This window comes from Pagrus major, chromosome 14, assembly GCF_040436345.1.
Source record: "Pagrus major chromosome 14, Pma_NU_1.0".
In the NCBI taxonomy this organism is placed as follows: domain Eukaryota; kingdom Metazoa; phylum Chordata; class Actinopteri; order Spariformes; family Sparidae; genus Pagrus; species Pagrus major.
Window position 1 is genome coordinate 1020354 of NC_133228.1, and position 17429 is coordinate 1037782.

General features: G+C 38.4%; 1 protein-coding gene across 1 annotated transcript in view; it reads right to left on the reverse strand.

Moving 5' to 3' along the window:
* The window catches only part of arhgef39 (Rho guanine nucleotide exchange factor (GEF) 39), a 131018-nt gene that overhangs the window by 11214 nt on the left and 102375 nt on the right, over positions 1–17429 (reverse strand). The window contains exons 8-9 of the mRNA XM_073481211.1: positions 10675–10904; positions 2644–2732 (exon numbers count right to left, since the gene is read on the reverse strand). Of these exons, the coding sequence (XP_073337312.1) occupies positions 2644–2732; positions 10675–10904 (319 nt within the window). The remainder of the gene's footprint in view (positions 1–2643; positions 2733–10674; positions 10905–17429) is intronic.

Genomic DNA, 17429 nt, shown 5'->3' on the forward strand with positions numbered 1-17429 from the left:
AGAGTACTCATGTAATATTGTTGCACTGACTACCGAGTACTCATGTAATATTGTTGCACTGACTACCGAGTACTCGTGTAATATTGTTGCATTGACTACCGAGTACTCCAGTAATATTGTTGCATTGACTACCGAGTACTCATGTAATATTGTTACATTGACTACCGAGTACTCATGTAATATTGTTGCATTGACTACTGAGTATTCATGTAACATTGTTGCACTGCCTACCGAGTACTGATGGGTTGGAACATTAACATGTTGACGGGTTTGCTGCTGATGTGTTTTAGTTTTATTTCTAGTTTGCTCTTTATGCCAATGCTTTTCAGTTTGTTTATGTCTTTTATTATCCCCAGAAGTTTATTTTTCAAAGCTTTGATCTTTTGACATTTTGGGCATCTTGCATGTTTTGGTATTCTCTTCTTCTTTTACATCATCCTTCTACAGATAGCTGCTGTCTCACCATAACTGCCTCAAGTAACAAATGAAAGGTCAAAATTTAATGGAATTACCATTCAAGTAGTGACTATGAAGCTAATTATGTTTAATTTGGTAAACGTTTGGTGAAATTTTATAAAGTGGTTGTGAAATGGTGCAACTATAGGATACATAGGCCTGTTTGTGCAGGAAATAAAGGAGAAATCATGTATATTATAAATAAAGAGGTTAAAGTTAAACATTAAAAGCCATATTACTGTTTATTGTAACCCTAAATTATACTCAAGGCTCCATTTAGGGATGATTTGGATGTTTTTGTGAACACCGTCAAACTAAGTGTCACCACAGTCAGGCAACAAATCTGACAGAGTTTACATCTGACAGTGGTGACAAAAACACATTTTTTTAATGAAGAAACTCATGAGTTGTATACAGGAGCCATCTTGTTTTCTGTCTGTTGCTTGCTTCCTCTGGCTTCTTTTTTAAATGCATACATTTATGTAATAATTTAAGATAGTCCTTTCCTTACAAAAGAGACAGTGCTGACATGTCATGGTTGTGACAGTAGACACATCAATAAATATGTAAAAAATTATAGAGCAAATAAAAAACTTATAGCAAACAACGAGGAAAGGAGGTCCTCGGGAATATAGCTGACTACATGGGTGTCTGATTGTATTGCTTTTTCATAAATATCTGACAATGACTAGAGACACATTTTGACTTACCACAAAATAAGAATAAATATTGTTGGAAGTTCACTGCTAAAGGTGTTTTACATTTTACTCTTTCATCTGGAATATGTATTATACATTTTACGTGATTTTTTACACAGTTTTTATCAAACTGAAATGTTATTCTCTTGTTTTGGGACAACTGGTTTTGTGGGTGCTGGGCTGACATAATCATACAAATTATACAATTATAAACACAAATATGTAACGATGTTAAGACCAACAGATGATCTGTAATTTTCAATGGAATTAGCATTTTTATTTGTGGGACATGTTTTTGCCGAAGTCTCAAGAATCAGTATCCTGTTACTCCGTGTTGACCTGCTGTCCTGCTGCTGCACAGAGTAGACACCTCTAGCAGTTTGTAATTTAAGTGGTGCTGCCAGGCAGAGATGCTCACAAGTCATTTATTACAAGTCCAAGTCAAGTCTCAAGTCTTTGGTCAGAAGTCCAAGTCAAGTCTCTTATGGTTGTAATGAGCGTTCTATCATCCACTGCATGCCATCCGATCTGCTTAGAACACTGCATAGTTATATCTAAGGAATTCAAAGCATGTACTGTAATATCATCACTCCTTTATCTGTTAGCATAGAGTATTATCATCACTGATTAGTTGTTTGGTATATGATCACTTTAAACAGACTATTGCAATGCAATAGGAAAAAAACACACACAATGAAAGCTTTCCTTAAAAATGAATAAGGTAATGTATTTTGCTTTGCAATATAAATACACAGCTACAGTAGCTAAATGCAAAACACTATTGCTGCCAAAGTATCTGAAATATAGTGCAAGTCCAGATGCGTAAGGTTACGCATGAGGGAACGACGTTCAGCTTGTCAGATATTTCTTAATGTTGATGCGCCAAAAATAAAAAATAAAGATTGTTGAGTCCCAAATTGAGTCCCAGTCAAGTCTCAAGTCACTCAGTGTGCAACTTAAGTGTGGCTCGAGTCCAAGTCGCAAACTCAAGTATCCATCTCTGCTGCCAGGTGTCTGGCAAGTAGTTTTGTATTTCAAATGTATTTCATTTGTTCATTCAGTGCAAGGTTTCAATAAGTTATTTAAGAGTAGGAAAACAAGATATGCACTAGCAGTTAAAAACTAATCATATAAAAATGTATACAAACTTCTGTTTGCATTTTTGTATTATTATGTTAATGATGGAAATATAAATTTAATGTTCAGAAATATTGTGCTTCCTTGAAGTAGTTGAACGCTGAAGTGGCCCTCCTTCGAGATGACAATACCAGTAGTGGCCTCAAGCTAATTTGAGTTTGAGACCCCTGTTTTGGACAGACTTTCAAATGGCTGTTAGCCCTAAGCATTGGTAGTAAGGTTCTGTCTAGGGTACTGGTTGGGTAATGAAGGTGCTCACAAGCACGGATAAAGAGCCATGTACTTATGTGTGTGTGTCTGTGTGTGTGCGTGCGTGCGTGCGTGTGTGTGTGTGTGTGTAGAAGGTACATACCTGATAGCTGAGCTCAGGCTTTGGTACCAGTCATTGAGATCCTCCTGGTTGCTGGACAAGAGCAGCAGTTTGGCTTTGGGGAAGGTTAACTGGAGAAAGAGGGGGTGCAGGACAGTTCTTAGGATATTTGGTTGCAGTATGGCTGTGTACAGTGTATGAGGTGTCAAGATGGGTGCGAGGTACCCAGTGGCGTGCACAGACTTTTTGAAGGGCAGGGGCGAAAAGAAAAAAAAGGGCACATACAGCGCGTTCTCACCACTGAAGAGGGCACACTAGTTCCGCGTGTTCTCAAGGGCACTTTAGACATGTTTATATGTTATACAAATGGCACATTATATAGCCTTAACTAAACAGACTACTCAAGTTAGTTTGTAGTTAGGATCAGCATCCACGAGAACTGTGTAGATTCAACGTTGGACTTTGAAGAACACACAGAGACATGGATGTATGAAGGAAATAAAACCCTAGATGTTCTGGGGGTCCTCCCCCAGAACATTTTCAATTAAGTAGATGCCATTTCCTGTATTCTAGTGCATTTTAACCCCCCCCCCGTTCACTATACAGATTGTAAAGGCCACTGAGGCAATGTGATTGTGAATTTGGCCTAAATTAATAAATAAAATTGACTCAAGTTGATCTCTGTTTTCTTCTAACAGAAGAATCTTAAAACAATAACAATTCTGCAAGTCTATGCTAACACATTACACCACATTATTAAAACATCAGTTTTACTCAAGCCTTTATTAGTCGGATCTGAACTTTGCACAGTTGCGACAGCCTTCAACAGTCATTATCAGGGGAGCACTAAAAAAAGTATTTAGTGTTTGCCACAGGTTGAGTTTATTCGTGATGGCAACTCTGACAACGAAGAGAAGAGCCGCCTGCAAAATGGCACCATTCACAATCGCACTTGAGATTAGGCAAGGCAGTTTTCTAGATCTGCACATGGATTTTCCACTCTGCAATGTTTTTAAAAACTAGTCAGCACTTTCAGCTTTATTTATAAATACACAGTTCAAAGAAGGAAGTAACAAATATTTCCAAAATGCGTGGAGAAAGTTATGTCTATTCTTCAGAAACATTTAGTAATTTCACAAAGACAAAGATTTTTCAACTGCAAAGTATTGCAATTAAACTGGAGGAAAAAGTTGTGGCGCTTGTGCCTCTTTTGATAGTTGGAAACAGATTTTCCAAGAGGCACAGGAAGCCTAAAAGCTGTAGATTTTTCAGCTTTTGGTTTTGTTTTAGTGGCCTCACCATCTTTAAGTCATCAGGCACCTGTCTACGGCAGGGCTGGAACTGCAGTAGCATTACAAAAACAGTAGAGGGCAGGCCAAATCAAGCAAAAACCTCTTCTCTGTCAGCTCATCATACAACAAAACCTGCTGCCGCTGCTCCTCACAGGCATTCATCACCCTTAACAGTCTGACTGAAATCTGACAGTAAAGCAAACAGAAAAGTTGAGCAGAGTAACTGGATCTGTAGCAATCAGGTCACATTTACAGCAAAACTGTATTCTGTTCTGTAGGAAGCTAAATAGAGATCTAGTCTCTGATCTATTATGGACTCCACAGAGTGGCAGGGTCATCTCCCTTTGAGTCAACAGTAATTATCAACTCTCTCATCCACATTGCTAAAATCAGCCTCAGATTGTACTTGTCAAACAAACCAAAGGGAGATGTCCGAGCCCAAACAAAAAGGGCTTTTAGAGCAGCATAATTACACAGAGAAAGCTATTACAGAGGATCAAAATTAGGCCTTCACCATATTAAATGACCTTTCACATTTACCTGCAGCTGCAGGCTCTGCACAGGAAACTAGTTTGTTGAGAAGTGATATATCGATCATTTCTGTGTGTATTTGGACAGAAATTTACGCTGGTACAAAGGAGCATAAAGCTCATCAAACATAATGATGTTTTTACACAGGGGAGAGGGAGTGCCTGTCATTATACATTAAATAGATTAAGATTTCAAATGTACCATCATCAAAAGTATTATCTAATTATAGAGTTCAGTGAGTGGGGACGAATTGAGTGCTGCATGATATTAGGCACTCACCACTTGGGGGACGGCGGTTGATTTATGCACAAATAGATTCCACTTCTATTGCAATGCGGTAATTAGGGATTTGTCAGGAAATCTGACCCTCTTAGGTAGAAATTACTTTGTATAATAAGAACGGCAGAGCATGGAGCCTCGTCGCTGCACATAATTTAGCTTGATTATTTATACATCAAAGAGAATCTGTCAGGGATGTGGGAAAATATTCAAGTAGCAAGGGGATATTAGCAGGAGGAAGATGGCAGAGAGAAAGAGTGTAGAGAATAAGGACGCTTGAGAAAGATGGAGGGAGAGGAAAAGACAGAAGTTGAAGAGAATGTGGGGCGAGCCACAAAAAAAAATGTAAAAAATAAAAGCCAGCTCTCTTGTGACTAACCTGTGTGACCAGGGAGGGTGGGGGAGGGGACACCGGAACTATTAATAAAAGTTTTTTTTTCAAACTTTGCATATAGATTGCCATGGCATTTATAGCTGTCAAATTTAATTTGGCTTTAATTCTTCATTGCCCTGGACGAGGAGGGCCCTGGAGTGCTGACAGCCCTTTTCCTTGAGCTCAGGTAGGGGCCCGGGATCAATAATGTGTCCTTATGAGAAATTACGTGTAATGCTATTGAGTATGCATTTGGGCCTCGGTGGGATAAGAGGCTAATGAAATGCCATTTCTGCCATTAGATAACGTGGAGCGGGCTGGCGGAGAGCGGCGACAGGCTTGAGGAAGATGTATTTACTGGAGGGCCGGAAGAGATGGATCTACAGCCTAATCTGATTGAGCAACTGAGAGATTCTGTTACAGCAGGCAGCCATCACTACACACCCCAGCTCTTAACAAAAAAACAAACACACACACACACACAAAATAATACTCCTCAGACAAATCTCTCCATCAGCAGCCTTTTCATTAGTCCCTCGAAGGATGCCTTTAATTCACACTGCTTTCAACAAATGAAGTCACATAGGTCTGGTTTTGACAGTTTCCTGGGTATGCTAGTCTTATAAACGACTAGGTCCACCTAAATTCACCTTTGTCTTTGTTTCATGCCATATACTATTTGGGAGATACCTTTAATTTATTTAGGGCTTAAAAGATAACTTAATTAATGAACTAGCTAATCAAATGAAATTTAACTATCAACAGTTTTTACAATCAATTATTTAATAATAAATAACAATAAATTGTTGATAAATTAAAAATTATTCAGCAGTCATATCTCTGGGTTGTGGACAGTCTGTCTGACAAGTAAAAACATTTGAAGCCATCACCTTTAGCTGTGGAGAAAAAGATGTAATACAACAACGGAAGGAAGGATGTAAGATGTAATCCCAGATCACCATAACAACAGTCAGGATAGGATAAATTGATCATTGTGAATTTCCTTTATCGGTATATCCTCACGAGTGCCTCGAAAAAGCTGTCTAGCTCGCTAAAATTCACCATCACCATGGCTGAATGCTCAGCTTTCCCATTTGATCTCCTACATAAAAAACCTTAACCTTGTGTTTTATGAATACATTATTTAAGATTATTTTTCATTAAAAAAAATTAATAGATTAATAGAAAAAACGATACGTGTCCTTTCTGCAATGCAATAAAAATATTTTTTTCTTAACTGAGGTCAAGTGATTCCAGTTTGTTTTCATGCCATTTTAAAATATTTTGATGATTATCAGAAAATATTGTGATGCGACTATTATGGCCAGGATAATCATGACATTAAATTTTATCATTCCATGCTTAAATGTTTATGATTAAACAATCAAATATGATTTGTAAAAATAATAGAGAGATAAATTGATAGTAAAAATAATTGCTAGTTGCAGCTCAAATTATATTCAGGGTAATTTCTTATACAGCTGTCTCTGTTTAGACAGCATTTGAAATGTGAGAACTTTGCTTCTTATGAGAAATTAATCTGAAGGTTTAGTAGAAAATATCTTAATACTGCTTGAGTCCCGGAATTATTGATTTCGATACATGAGACTAATATTATCAGATGATCTCTGTGTTCAGTGGAATATGTTCTTAAACCCAATTTATGGCTGCAACAATGGATTGTTTTTATCCATTTCATCAGTTTCTTTTCTTTTTTGAAATCCAGTGAATGATTTAGTGCACAAATGCCCATCTCAACTACATCCCAAAGCATTTTCAAATTAGAGCTGAAACAAGTACTTCATCAATTATTTGGTCAAAAGAGACAACAGCTTAATTGATAATCAAAATAATAATTTAGCGCAGCCCTATTTGAAAGTACTCTTACTTTGACCAACAGCTAAAAAGCTTCAAGGTTTGAGGTTCAAGGTTCATTAAAAAACATAAAAAAACATCACATGTAAAAATAACAAAACGTTAAACATTTTACATTTCTCAGTGTAATAACTGACTGAATAAATGACAAATCAGTAGTGAGTGAACTAATAGTTGTATGTTATGTCACTAATAGTTTTAACCTCACTTTATACTATTAATCCTATGTGAATCAACCCTGATGTCAAAAAGCATCAAATGATGCCACCATGTTGGACAGACATGTCTGCTGAAATGAATATTGATACCACACAGAATTGGCACAAAACACCCGCTGCATAAACGCTTTGGTTACTCACTCAATGACGCGCGACTCATTCCAATCCTATGACAGCATCTACATCATTTAGACAATTTGTCAGCCAGCAGCTGTACTGAGACCTCTGAGACGGATCAGATTTTGAGGAGAGACACATTAAAAGTTCAGCTTTTGGGCTACTTCAACAAGGTTTGAAGTGATTAGGAAGAAGAAGAGGCAGAGGAACAAAGGTCTTCTCTGACAGGCAGAGCTAAATGACATTTCTCATTCAATGAGGCTGGAAAACATTCAGGAAACCTATGTTTGGCAGATTCGACAACAACCATCAAGGCCATAAGTTATACAAATCAAAGCAAAATCCATCAAAAGCTAGAAATTAAATAATGCCTCTGCTCAGGACTCACTCATGTGCATATGCAAATCAATGAACAGATGTCTCCCCCACCTGCTGCCCAACAAACACTCTCAGCATTTTCATTTTAACGTTCAAGATCAGATTTTCACACACACACGCGCACACACACACACACACACACACACACACACACACACACACACACACACACACACACACAAATACATATAGTACATATACATACAGTGTGTGTGACATATACTGTACATATATATATATATATATATATATATATATATACATATATATATATATATATATATATACATATATACACAGACACACACATATATATATATGTAGGGGATATATTATCTATATATCTATCTATCTATATATATATATATATATATCATATATATAGGGGCTATCCACTCGTGTAGCAAAAAAAAAGCTCTGACCCCCTAAGTTCGGCTGATGCTAAAATGAAGCTTCAGTGTGGTGTAGGTGTTTTCATTGTTGCCTCCGTGTGTTGGTTATTGCTTGTTTTTAGTGATGCACTGATTTGGAAATTCTGGGCCAATACTGATGTTTAAAATGTCAATTTGGTCGATAACAGATAGCGATCTTTTCAATTTAAATTTGTTTATGTCGTTATGTATTCTCCATTTTGTGTCAAGGAAACAAAGAAATCATCTTTATAAAAGAATAAGTGAACTGTTTTAAAGTCATTCAGCCCTTCACAACACCATCTGTGAATGAGAAAAATGTAATCATACAAATTCAATAATCAAACAATCAAACAACCTTTAATATAACCTTCTTTTCTATGAAGAAGACTCTTTTTGAAAAAATAATGAGCCCTTTCAGCCTGATCTACATTCTACCTGCTCAAAGAGGAGAGTTTTCTATACTTAGCCCAACAAAAACATTATTTTTGTGAAACATACATTATTGCAATTAAATGTAAAAAATTAATAGCGATTAGATAAGCAATAAAATATAGAAGAAACAATCAAGTTGCTGTGATGCTCTCCTACTTGGCCTTTCTGATCCATTTATTCTCCAGAATCCCCTAAAACATGTCATGCAGAGTGGACCATGCCCCCGTCCCTTTGTGCCGTCTTGCTCAGTGGGTGATCAGCTCTCTCTCTACTGTGCGTCTAAGCTCCAGCTCAGCAGCAGGCCTATGCATCTGTTGCATGTAAAGTGCTGCTTGTACCATCCTCATCATGGTCCATATACCTGGGATCCAGTGAGGTCACGATGCAGAATATGGGATTAGATATTCCCACGCCGCTAACGTTTTCTTTTACCTTCAAACTATACATGCACGCGACACATTGCATGGCAGGAAAGTAATGTGGTCTGCAGATTTGAGGAGACAAAACAGTTCAACATCGGCCACATACATCGGTGAATGTCACCTAATTTGCTGACAGGCCAATGTCAGCCAACGAGGTGAATATCTGCCAATACCGATGAATTGGAGTATCCCTAACTGTTTTTTTTTCATGCAACTTCCAGGACATAAACTATAAGGATTCAGCTTTGGAACAAATCTTTACACAGAACATGATTGCTTTCTTTTACAGTCTAGTTGTACTAGGGATGTCAACGGCTTACAGGTTATTGGTTAAGCACAGATATTTTTTTTATTGTTACGTATGTTGGTATTTAAGTTTATTTAAATTCATTTGCGCAGAATACATGGAAGTGGTTGGGCTTATTTGCTCCACATAATCTCTAACACCTTGTTTCTTGATATTTTTTCTGCGCTGGTGTTCTTGAGATGTTTTTCTTTCCATATTCTCTCCAAGATAAGGAGCAAGTTGTTTTCCCCTGTTGCTCATTAATTTCTTCCCATTCCTCCACTGATAATACAATATTTGCCTCTTTCTCCCACTTTTCTTTTATATATCTATTCTGATTTTGTCTACTTTGGCAGGTCTCAGTCAACATGGGTGGGCCCAAGTAGAGCTTATATATGGGAGCACTACACACACACACACACACACACACAGAGCTAATGGCTTTGCTAGCTAGCAGTCTAAGGTATAAAATAAAGCACGCTCTTATTGGAATTTCTTTGTTATTTGTAGTATTATTACTTTATTTGTATAAATATCATAAGTCACAACTTTTGTGATAATTGTGTGTTTGATTGTTATATGATTGTTATGTGATTGTTAGAAAAAAAATAATAATAGACACTTGTTGGTAGCAATTCATATTCATAGGTTCTCGTCCTTTCATTAGAATATAGAAGAGTTAATATTTTGATGGTATATCAATGTGGTAATGCTCCATGACATGTTTTAAATCTATAATACAGTGAATATTTAACAGAAGATACTGGGAAAAATTAAAAATTAAAAAATTGCACATCGAATTGCAATAGTCAGAAAAATTGCAATTAGAATTTTTTTTCCCAAAATCATTCAGCCCTAGTTCAGAGGCCATCACCCAGTTGGTGTGCCAGATGATTGAGATTGATATGATGCCAATCTATGTGGTAGGGGGCAAGGGATTCAAAGAGCTATTTGTCTTGTATTTAACGTAATTTTATCTCTTATCATAATACTTAACCAAAATTGGTAGCTGACTAGGCTCAGAGTCGACCACAGGGAAGCCAATGATAACGGTTACTTTTTAAACATCTTTAACTTCAAGCTCACTTTCAAACTCAGCACAGACTGAATGATATTAAAGTGCTGCATGACAGAAACGAATGGAAAGATATTTACAAGCCAGTAGCCTTAACTTCAACACACATCGTGGCAAAAGGAAAACATATTAGCGTGTTCACCTGTGTTTACTTTTTTCAATTGACCCTGGAGTAAATCCTGATTGCACACATTCACATAGCTCACAAAAGCCGGATGTTAGTGTGTGTTAGTAGCTCTTTGGAACAGTGTGAAAGGGGTACAAATGTCTGCATTCCACTCTGATTGAGCTGAACAGAAATTCTCTGAATTCTTTGGAGAGAAACTTGTCACATGAACAACCTTCAATACTCAGGTTATGAGCCTAGCTGGCTGACACTCACACTGAGCAGGCCTCCCTGGCTCCTGGTGTGGCCAAACACCTTCTCCACAGTACAGTCCTGCAGGGGGTAGGCATGCTGGCCGGCAAACTTGGTTCCATTGGTGGGATGCAATGGGCTGCAGCGCTTGGCCTGCAGCAGCATGTCAGAGAACAGGAAGAACATCTTGGGCTTAGCATCCGCTCCTTTTGGGGGAACCATCTTCAGCCAGCCCTCTCGGATATACCACCTCCCTGTGAGTGGAGGGAAGAACAGACAGTAACAAAAACAAATGTTATCTTTAGCTGCTTATCTGGGTTGAAGGGAAGCTGATGGCTTTCCCAGCATACACTGAGACACCTGGGACAGATGTCACATCTAGCACAGACATTGATACTGTTGTTTGTGTCTATTGGTTAGTGTCTGGCACACCTGACTAAGGATGTGGTTCCATACCATTTCATCCAATCTGAATCCAGTGCCAAATCTGATTATAGAAACGGAATCTCTCCAAATACTTAGCAAATCTGTTTGGGTAGTTTGTTTAGTAAGGACTGAATACATCTTGGTCAGGAAAGAATATGTATTGTTTTTATTTCACTTTATATAGTTTTTTGCTCTTTTGGTCATCTGTCCAATGTGACATTACTGTAAACTGATTACATCACTGTGGCAGGCAAAACCACTGTCTCTATTTTAATAGCCATTTGTGCTTATCAAGTGACCATTTACTACAAGCCAAGAGTAAAAGAAAAGGTTGATTTGAGATCCTACTTTAGGCTGTTTACATGGTTCATTATTATTATTTGAATTATTAACATTTAAATACCCTCTGCCCCCAGTAGTCTTTTGTATGGACAGACTGTTAAACCAAATCCCATTCTAAAAGCGGGTGTTTTATGGTGGGGCCTTTTTTTTTTTATAGTAAAAACTTTAATTACAGCATCACAAAGACTCCTTTTTGATTTTCTTACCCATAACATTTACTCAGCAACATCATTAACTAAACTGTGATAGTTTCCGCTGCAGACATACATGTATTGTGTTGCCAATTCCCAGAGTTAACCCTTTTAGTCTGTAGATGGCCTCAAGCCACAGGTATTTACTTTTATTGTCCTTTGTTCATTGAGGAAGTAAAGAAAATTGCAAGCTGTGGGTTTTTTTAATGGTCCAACATGTAAAATCCAACATAGCAGCTTTGAGGCATGGTGCTAGTTTTTTTAATTTGGTGGTGGCACTTACACAGCACCTGTTTCACCCAAAAGAGGGTGTGGACGCAGTTGCTAGTGACATATGCCTGCTTTCACACTGTAGATTGTAAAATTTGACTTTACTTAAAAAAATGTAGGTTGTAGAGGTGAAACGTCTTCAAGAGACCATCCAGTTGCCTACGATACAGCACTTTTACTTTAAACAATTTACCTTACTTGGTAATTTTGAGGTAGTCGGTTTCCTCAGTTACGTGTTTAAATGTGGTTAAATGCATCTTATATAGACAGAGCACTCAAATTACATTAAGGCAGCAATTATATGAGCTGTTGGTGATGGACATTAATCCTGTAACGTCTGCAATGAAACTTCTACCTGCTTTCTGGTCAAAGTATTTTCTGCACTCAAGAAGACCAACAGAGTGGTAACTCTTCTCTTTACTTGAGGTCCTGATTTGTTAAACAAAAAAGAGGTAGTTCCAAAAATCAGAACACCACACCTGTTATTACAATCAATTATTCAACATTTCATGCATAATGCTGCTCAGCTCATTGTCAGGTTTTAGCCACAAGTTGTCAGAATTAATTAGGCTGACACTCTTTCTGCCTTCTCAGCTGAAAAGAGATGATTATCTTAAAGGAACTTGGGGCAGGATCAAGAAATAAGACTCAATAGTGACACAACGGCCGTTGCTGCCGTTAGGGTAACTGCAGCCATCAGCCAAGCTGGCGCGGGAGTGCATGAACTCTTCACAGCAGTGCAGCTGATGCCTTATCCCCTACACACGAAGCAGCAGGGAAGCCGGCTCGCTGTGTGTAGCGACACACAAGTGCGATGATTTACCGTTCCGGTTGATCAAGTCTGATACGGGATTGTTGTGTGTAAGCGGCTAATGTTACTACACAGACACAAACAAACTGTTAGCCTATGGCTACATCCAGCTGCTAACGTCACCTCCCGGATAACAGGTTGGGCTTTCGGTCCCATATATAAAAGGGACATATTTCTAACTATTCGGTTTCAGACTAAAGGACCGTGGAAAATGCGCAGTCTGTAACTATTCAGTGTTACACAGCGGTGGACTAAGTTACATGTTTGCAGCTAACGCTACTTTGCATGTTAGGTCACTCCGAGTCCTCGGTGATCTCATATGATTTTCAAATCAAGCTCTAAACATGACCTGTAATGTTTTCTTACCTGGTTACTAGGAAATGAGCCATGTCAGCATCTGTTTTCAGTCCCAATTCAAGTTGAAGCTGCCTCCACAAGTCGAACGCGTATCCGATGTTTATTCGGGTGCCAGCCTGGCTTTGGTCGTAATTTTGTTTCAACTCACGACATGCCGCTGATAAAACCTTTGTTTTCTTCTTAGTATGACTTCTTACTGGACTTTGTGCGGTGGTAGGTCGTTTGCTAGCTGTAGCAGAATCCATTACTACCCAAACACTAGTTCGGGTCCACCGCACTTGTCTTCTTCCCGTATCCAAGGACGCGCATTCAGCGTCATCTGACGTCACGCCAGCAAGACTGCGCGGGAAATTTGGGCCCCAATTGCAGTACATTATGCAGCACACAGCCTGTTCAAGGCAATGGAGAGATACGTGGGTGGGCTCATTCTTTTTGGTTTTGAACGCTTCATCACCCATTAGCATTACAAAACTTAAAATGCATGTTTATTTTTTCACAAATCCTGCCCCAAGTTCCTTTAACTTGGGTTTTAGTCGTTTTAAACTTAAGATACTTGCAAACATTAAAAAGTGAACAAGATTGAAAATCAACAATAAATTCAAATGGGATTTGGATTTAATACTGAATATGTATTTGATAAAATGCCACTGAACCGTAAACCTAGATAACGTGTTAGGATTGACCAAGAGTGCAGGTTCAACCCGCAACACTATGCCATAGTAAAAGTTGTAATAATCATTCTCCTCAGCATCAAATTGCAGAACTGCAAAGAACAAAAATAATGAGACTAAGTAAGCCATGCTGAATTGAAAAGATAAATGAAGGCAGTTTGAAGGGAGCAAAGAAGACGAGAGAAAAATTTAAGACGGACTCAGTGGGAGGTAGACATGTCGGGGTGTGGCTGCTGAGGAAAGCTCTCATTTCTTTCACCATGATTGGCAGCAGCATGATGATAGCTAATAAGCATGAGGCTGACATTTGGATAGATAAGATGAAAATTCATCCTGAGTCCAGGGTGTTTTTGTAATTGCCCCAGCCCGTAGCCTGTGATTGCAGCTAGGCTGAGTGGCCGGAGCTGTGCCTTTGGGGCTCAGAGAGGACATTTTCAGCTACAGACAAGCCCACTGAGATTAAGTGGTGGGGCTAGGCAGGGGTCAAATTGCTTTTAAAATGCCATGGGTCTCAAATGGAAAAACAGTCAAGAGACACCCTGTGACTCTCTGGTGTGGTGTGGAGATTGGAGCAGTTGTTGTGATCGTTCTATTAAATATTATATAAATAAAACCCTGTTCAAGCCTTTTACAACCCTTCATAGACCAAGCAAGAAGTAATACTTTGTAAGTAGTAATTTTTATGTGTTGTTACAATAACCACTCAGTCAGGCTGCATCTCAGTTCAGGAAATTTCAAATAGAATACAACTGTAGTGGCAAATGTCATCATGCATCAGATCTCTTGCACCCTTAGCTCTTTCACAATTTACTGACAAACCAGGGGCTTTTATCCTTGTGGTGACTGTGGCAAGGCCTGTAACAGGCCTATTCTCTGTTTGCAAATAAATTTTCTGGCCTCATAACTGCAGGAAAAGGACATCTGAATGTGACATGTGTGAAAAGATTACTAAGTTTATAGACAGTTCTGCTGCATTTAGGGGTAGAGCTGGTTTCAAATAAACCAGAAGTTCCTTAGATTAAATTTGACAGTAGTACACATAGTTCAGTAGCCTCACATGATTCTTAAAGGACAGCTGGGATTCAATAAAAATTACCTGGTATCTAAAATGTGAAACAGTCTGAATCCTTTCACCCTGTAAAAAGATATCTGATTGGCTTCCATTTGTTCAAGATGTTTTACTCACATTAAGTGTCAGGCAAGACTCTGACAGCCAGTTGACTCTTGAAAATACAGCCTCTACAACACTCCCACTGCCTTATATTAATGTAGTTTTTCTTGATGAAATAAAAAATCAAGCATATTTAGTTGGCATCGATGAGTAAGTCCAATGGGATGCAGATCCTAATAAAAAGCTCTTATTCTTCCACAACAGTCCATCTGCATTGCTTTGTTGTCACGACTTTCAGTTTTATATTGGATTAGGCTTGATTGAATTAAAGGAAACTGTTGGGCCTTGACGGAGTATGCACTCTACAGAGTGCCACTCTAAATTTAACTATATATTTGTAAAACAAAATCTAGCGCTACTTTAGAGAACAAACTGTGGCTTCCCTAACCTTTAAAGTTTAATCAGATATCCCCTTATCAGACCCCCTGATAGACAAAGTTGACAGAGTCAGAGAGGTTGAATGTGCTCTGTGTGAGGAGGAGTCTCTTTGTGGACCAGGTTCTCTTCAGACCCCCTGCCTTTATCTGGCCATCCACGGTGCTTTGAGGTAGCAGCAGGTTCAAAGAGCAGGAAGTGCCAAGCACTCCTTTCCATGTCCAGGCCTTTCACATTCTCTTGTCAAAGAGCACCTCTGCTCTACTACAAAGTCTTTTGGGCTGGAGAAGGTGGGGGGCTGAGGAAGGTGGGGCAGGAAATAAAGTTTGATCTACAAAGGGTCTTGTTCCTCCTGATGTGTCTGAGGCCAAAGAAATAACAGATGCAGAGGGCAGCCTCTGCGGCTGAATGAGTACAAGTCCGGTTTGGCATTGCTGACTTTTGGGAGTCAACAGCCTTTTTTGAGTATTTAAGCCATTGATGTTAAAAGCTAAATGGTTAAGTCAGGAGTGTAAAGAAATACATTTTTATTTTCATTATCTATGAATCTGTCAGTTGTATGGGGTGCCAAGAAGACCAACTCAACAGTCAGATAATAGCTTCTATCAAGAAACAACCAAAGATTCAATTTGACTCTCACTCTTTTTCTTGACTCTGAAAAAAATGTATGTCAAAAAGCCTTCCAAGTAACTTGGTGTGTGTGTGTGTGTGTGTGTGTGTGTGTGTGTAGTGCTCCCATATATAAGCTCTACTTGGGCCCACCCATGTTGACTGAGACCTGCCATAGTAGACAAAATCAGAATAGATATATAAAAGAAAAGAGGGGAGAAAGAGGCAAATATTGTATTATCAGTGGAGGAATGGGAAGAGATTAATGAGCAACAGTGGAAAACAACTTGCTCCTTATCTTGGAGAGAATATGGAAAGAAAAACATCTCAAGAACACCAGCGCAGAAAAAATATCAAGAAACAAGGTGTTGGAGATTATGTGGAGCAAATAAGCCTGATCACTTCCATGTATTCTGGGGCTCTATTCTGGGCCTCTTTAAGCTTTTATTGCAGAAGCTAAAGAAATGTATGGAGAAAATAATTGGGATAATTGGGACTAAACTCACTCACATTTGAGGTCTTATACTTGGGGAAATTGAACATGAGACAGATATATGTTTAGGATAATGTCAGTTGGAAGCAAGAAAGCTATAACCAAAAAATGGCTGAAGACGGAGGTACCTAAGGTTGAGGACTGGGTCAAAGTAGTGCAATGGAAAAGTTGACTTACTCGGACTTACTCCAAAAGTTGACCTACTCTTGTTCTGGTGACAAGTAAAAGTTGACTTACTTGGAATGGGACAAATATTATAGATTTTGGGAAAAGTGGATCGGATACATATCGTCTATTAGATCAGACTTTATATGACAGAGTGGGTAATTTATGGATCCCCTTGGTTCATTGCTACAGATGTTGAATGTTCCTTTCCCTGTTATTCTGGTAACATAGTTAATATTTCTACTTTTCTCTATAGAAGTTTGTGCATTGCAGTATGCATGTGAAACTGTAAACAATACTGTAGTAACTTTAAAGTGACAGGTTGACAATTAGAAACTTATGAAGTGCACACACATATTTTATGATTGCAAACATGGTCGGTTATTGAAAGGGCAGTGGCAGCTATAGCAGTCTTTTCCGGTAACGTACTACGAGTGCAAGGACCGAAGTTTTGCGACTGGAATCTTATTCATGACTCATACCATTGGTAGGTGGAACTACCCTTTGCTTCGCTGAAGATGATTGGTTAAACCACATCAAAAACAAATCCCATGTGGACTTTTATTTTTTCTTTCTAAAATAGTCATATGCCGTAAATCTGGCACCACGCCGGAGTACATTAAGCCCTAAAATTAAGATAATCCACAGGTAGAAGTTCAGGAAATATTAATGTTTCCTTTTTAATTAAGGTACTAAAAACAATCCATAATTCATGCGCAAGCAATAGTATTAAATCAGAAGTGAAACCATATTAAATCATAGCTGTAATCACAGCATATATTGTTACAAATTACAGTTGGATTACGGACTGTCCATCTAGATATGTATATCTAGAGTCTGAGAGGGAGAGACACACACTCTTAGATCTGCTTGTCTGATAATTTTTTTGTGTATGAAA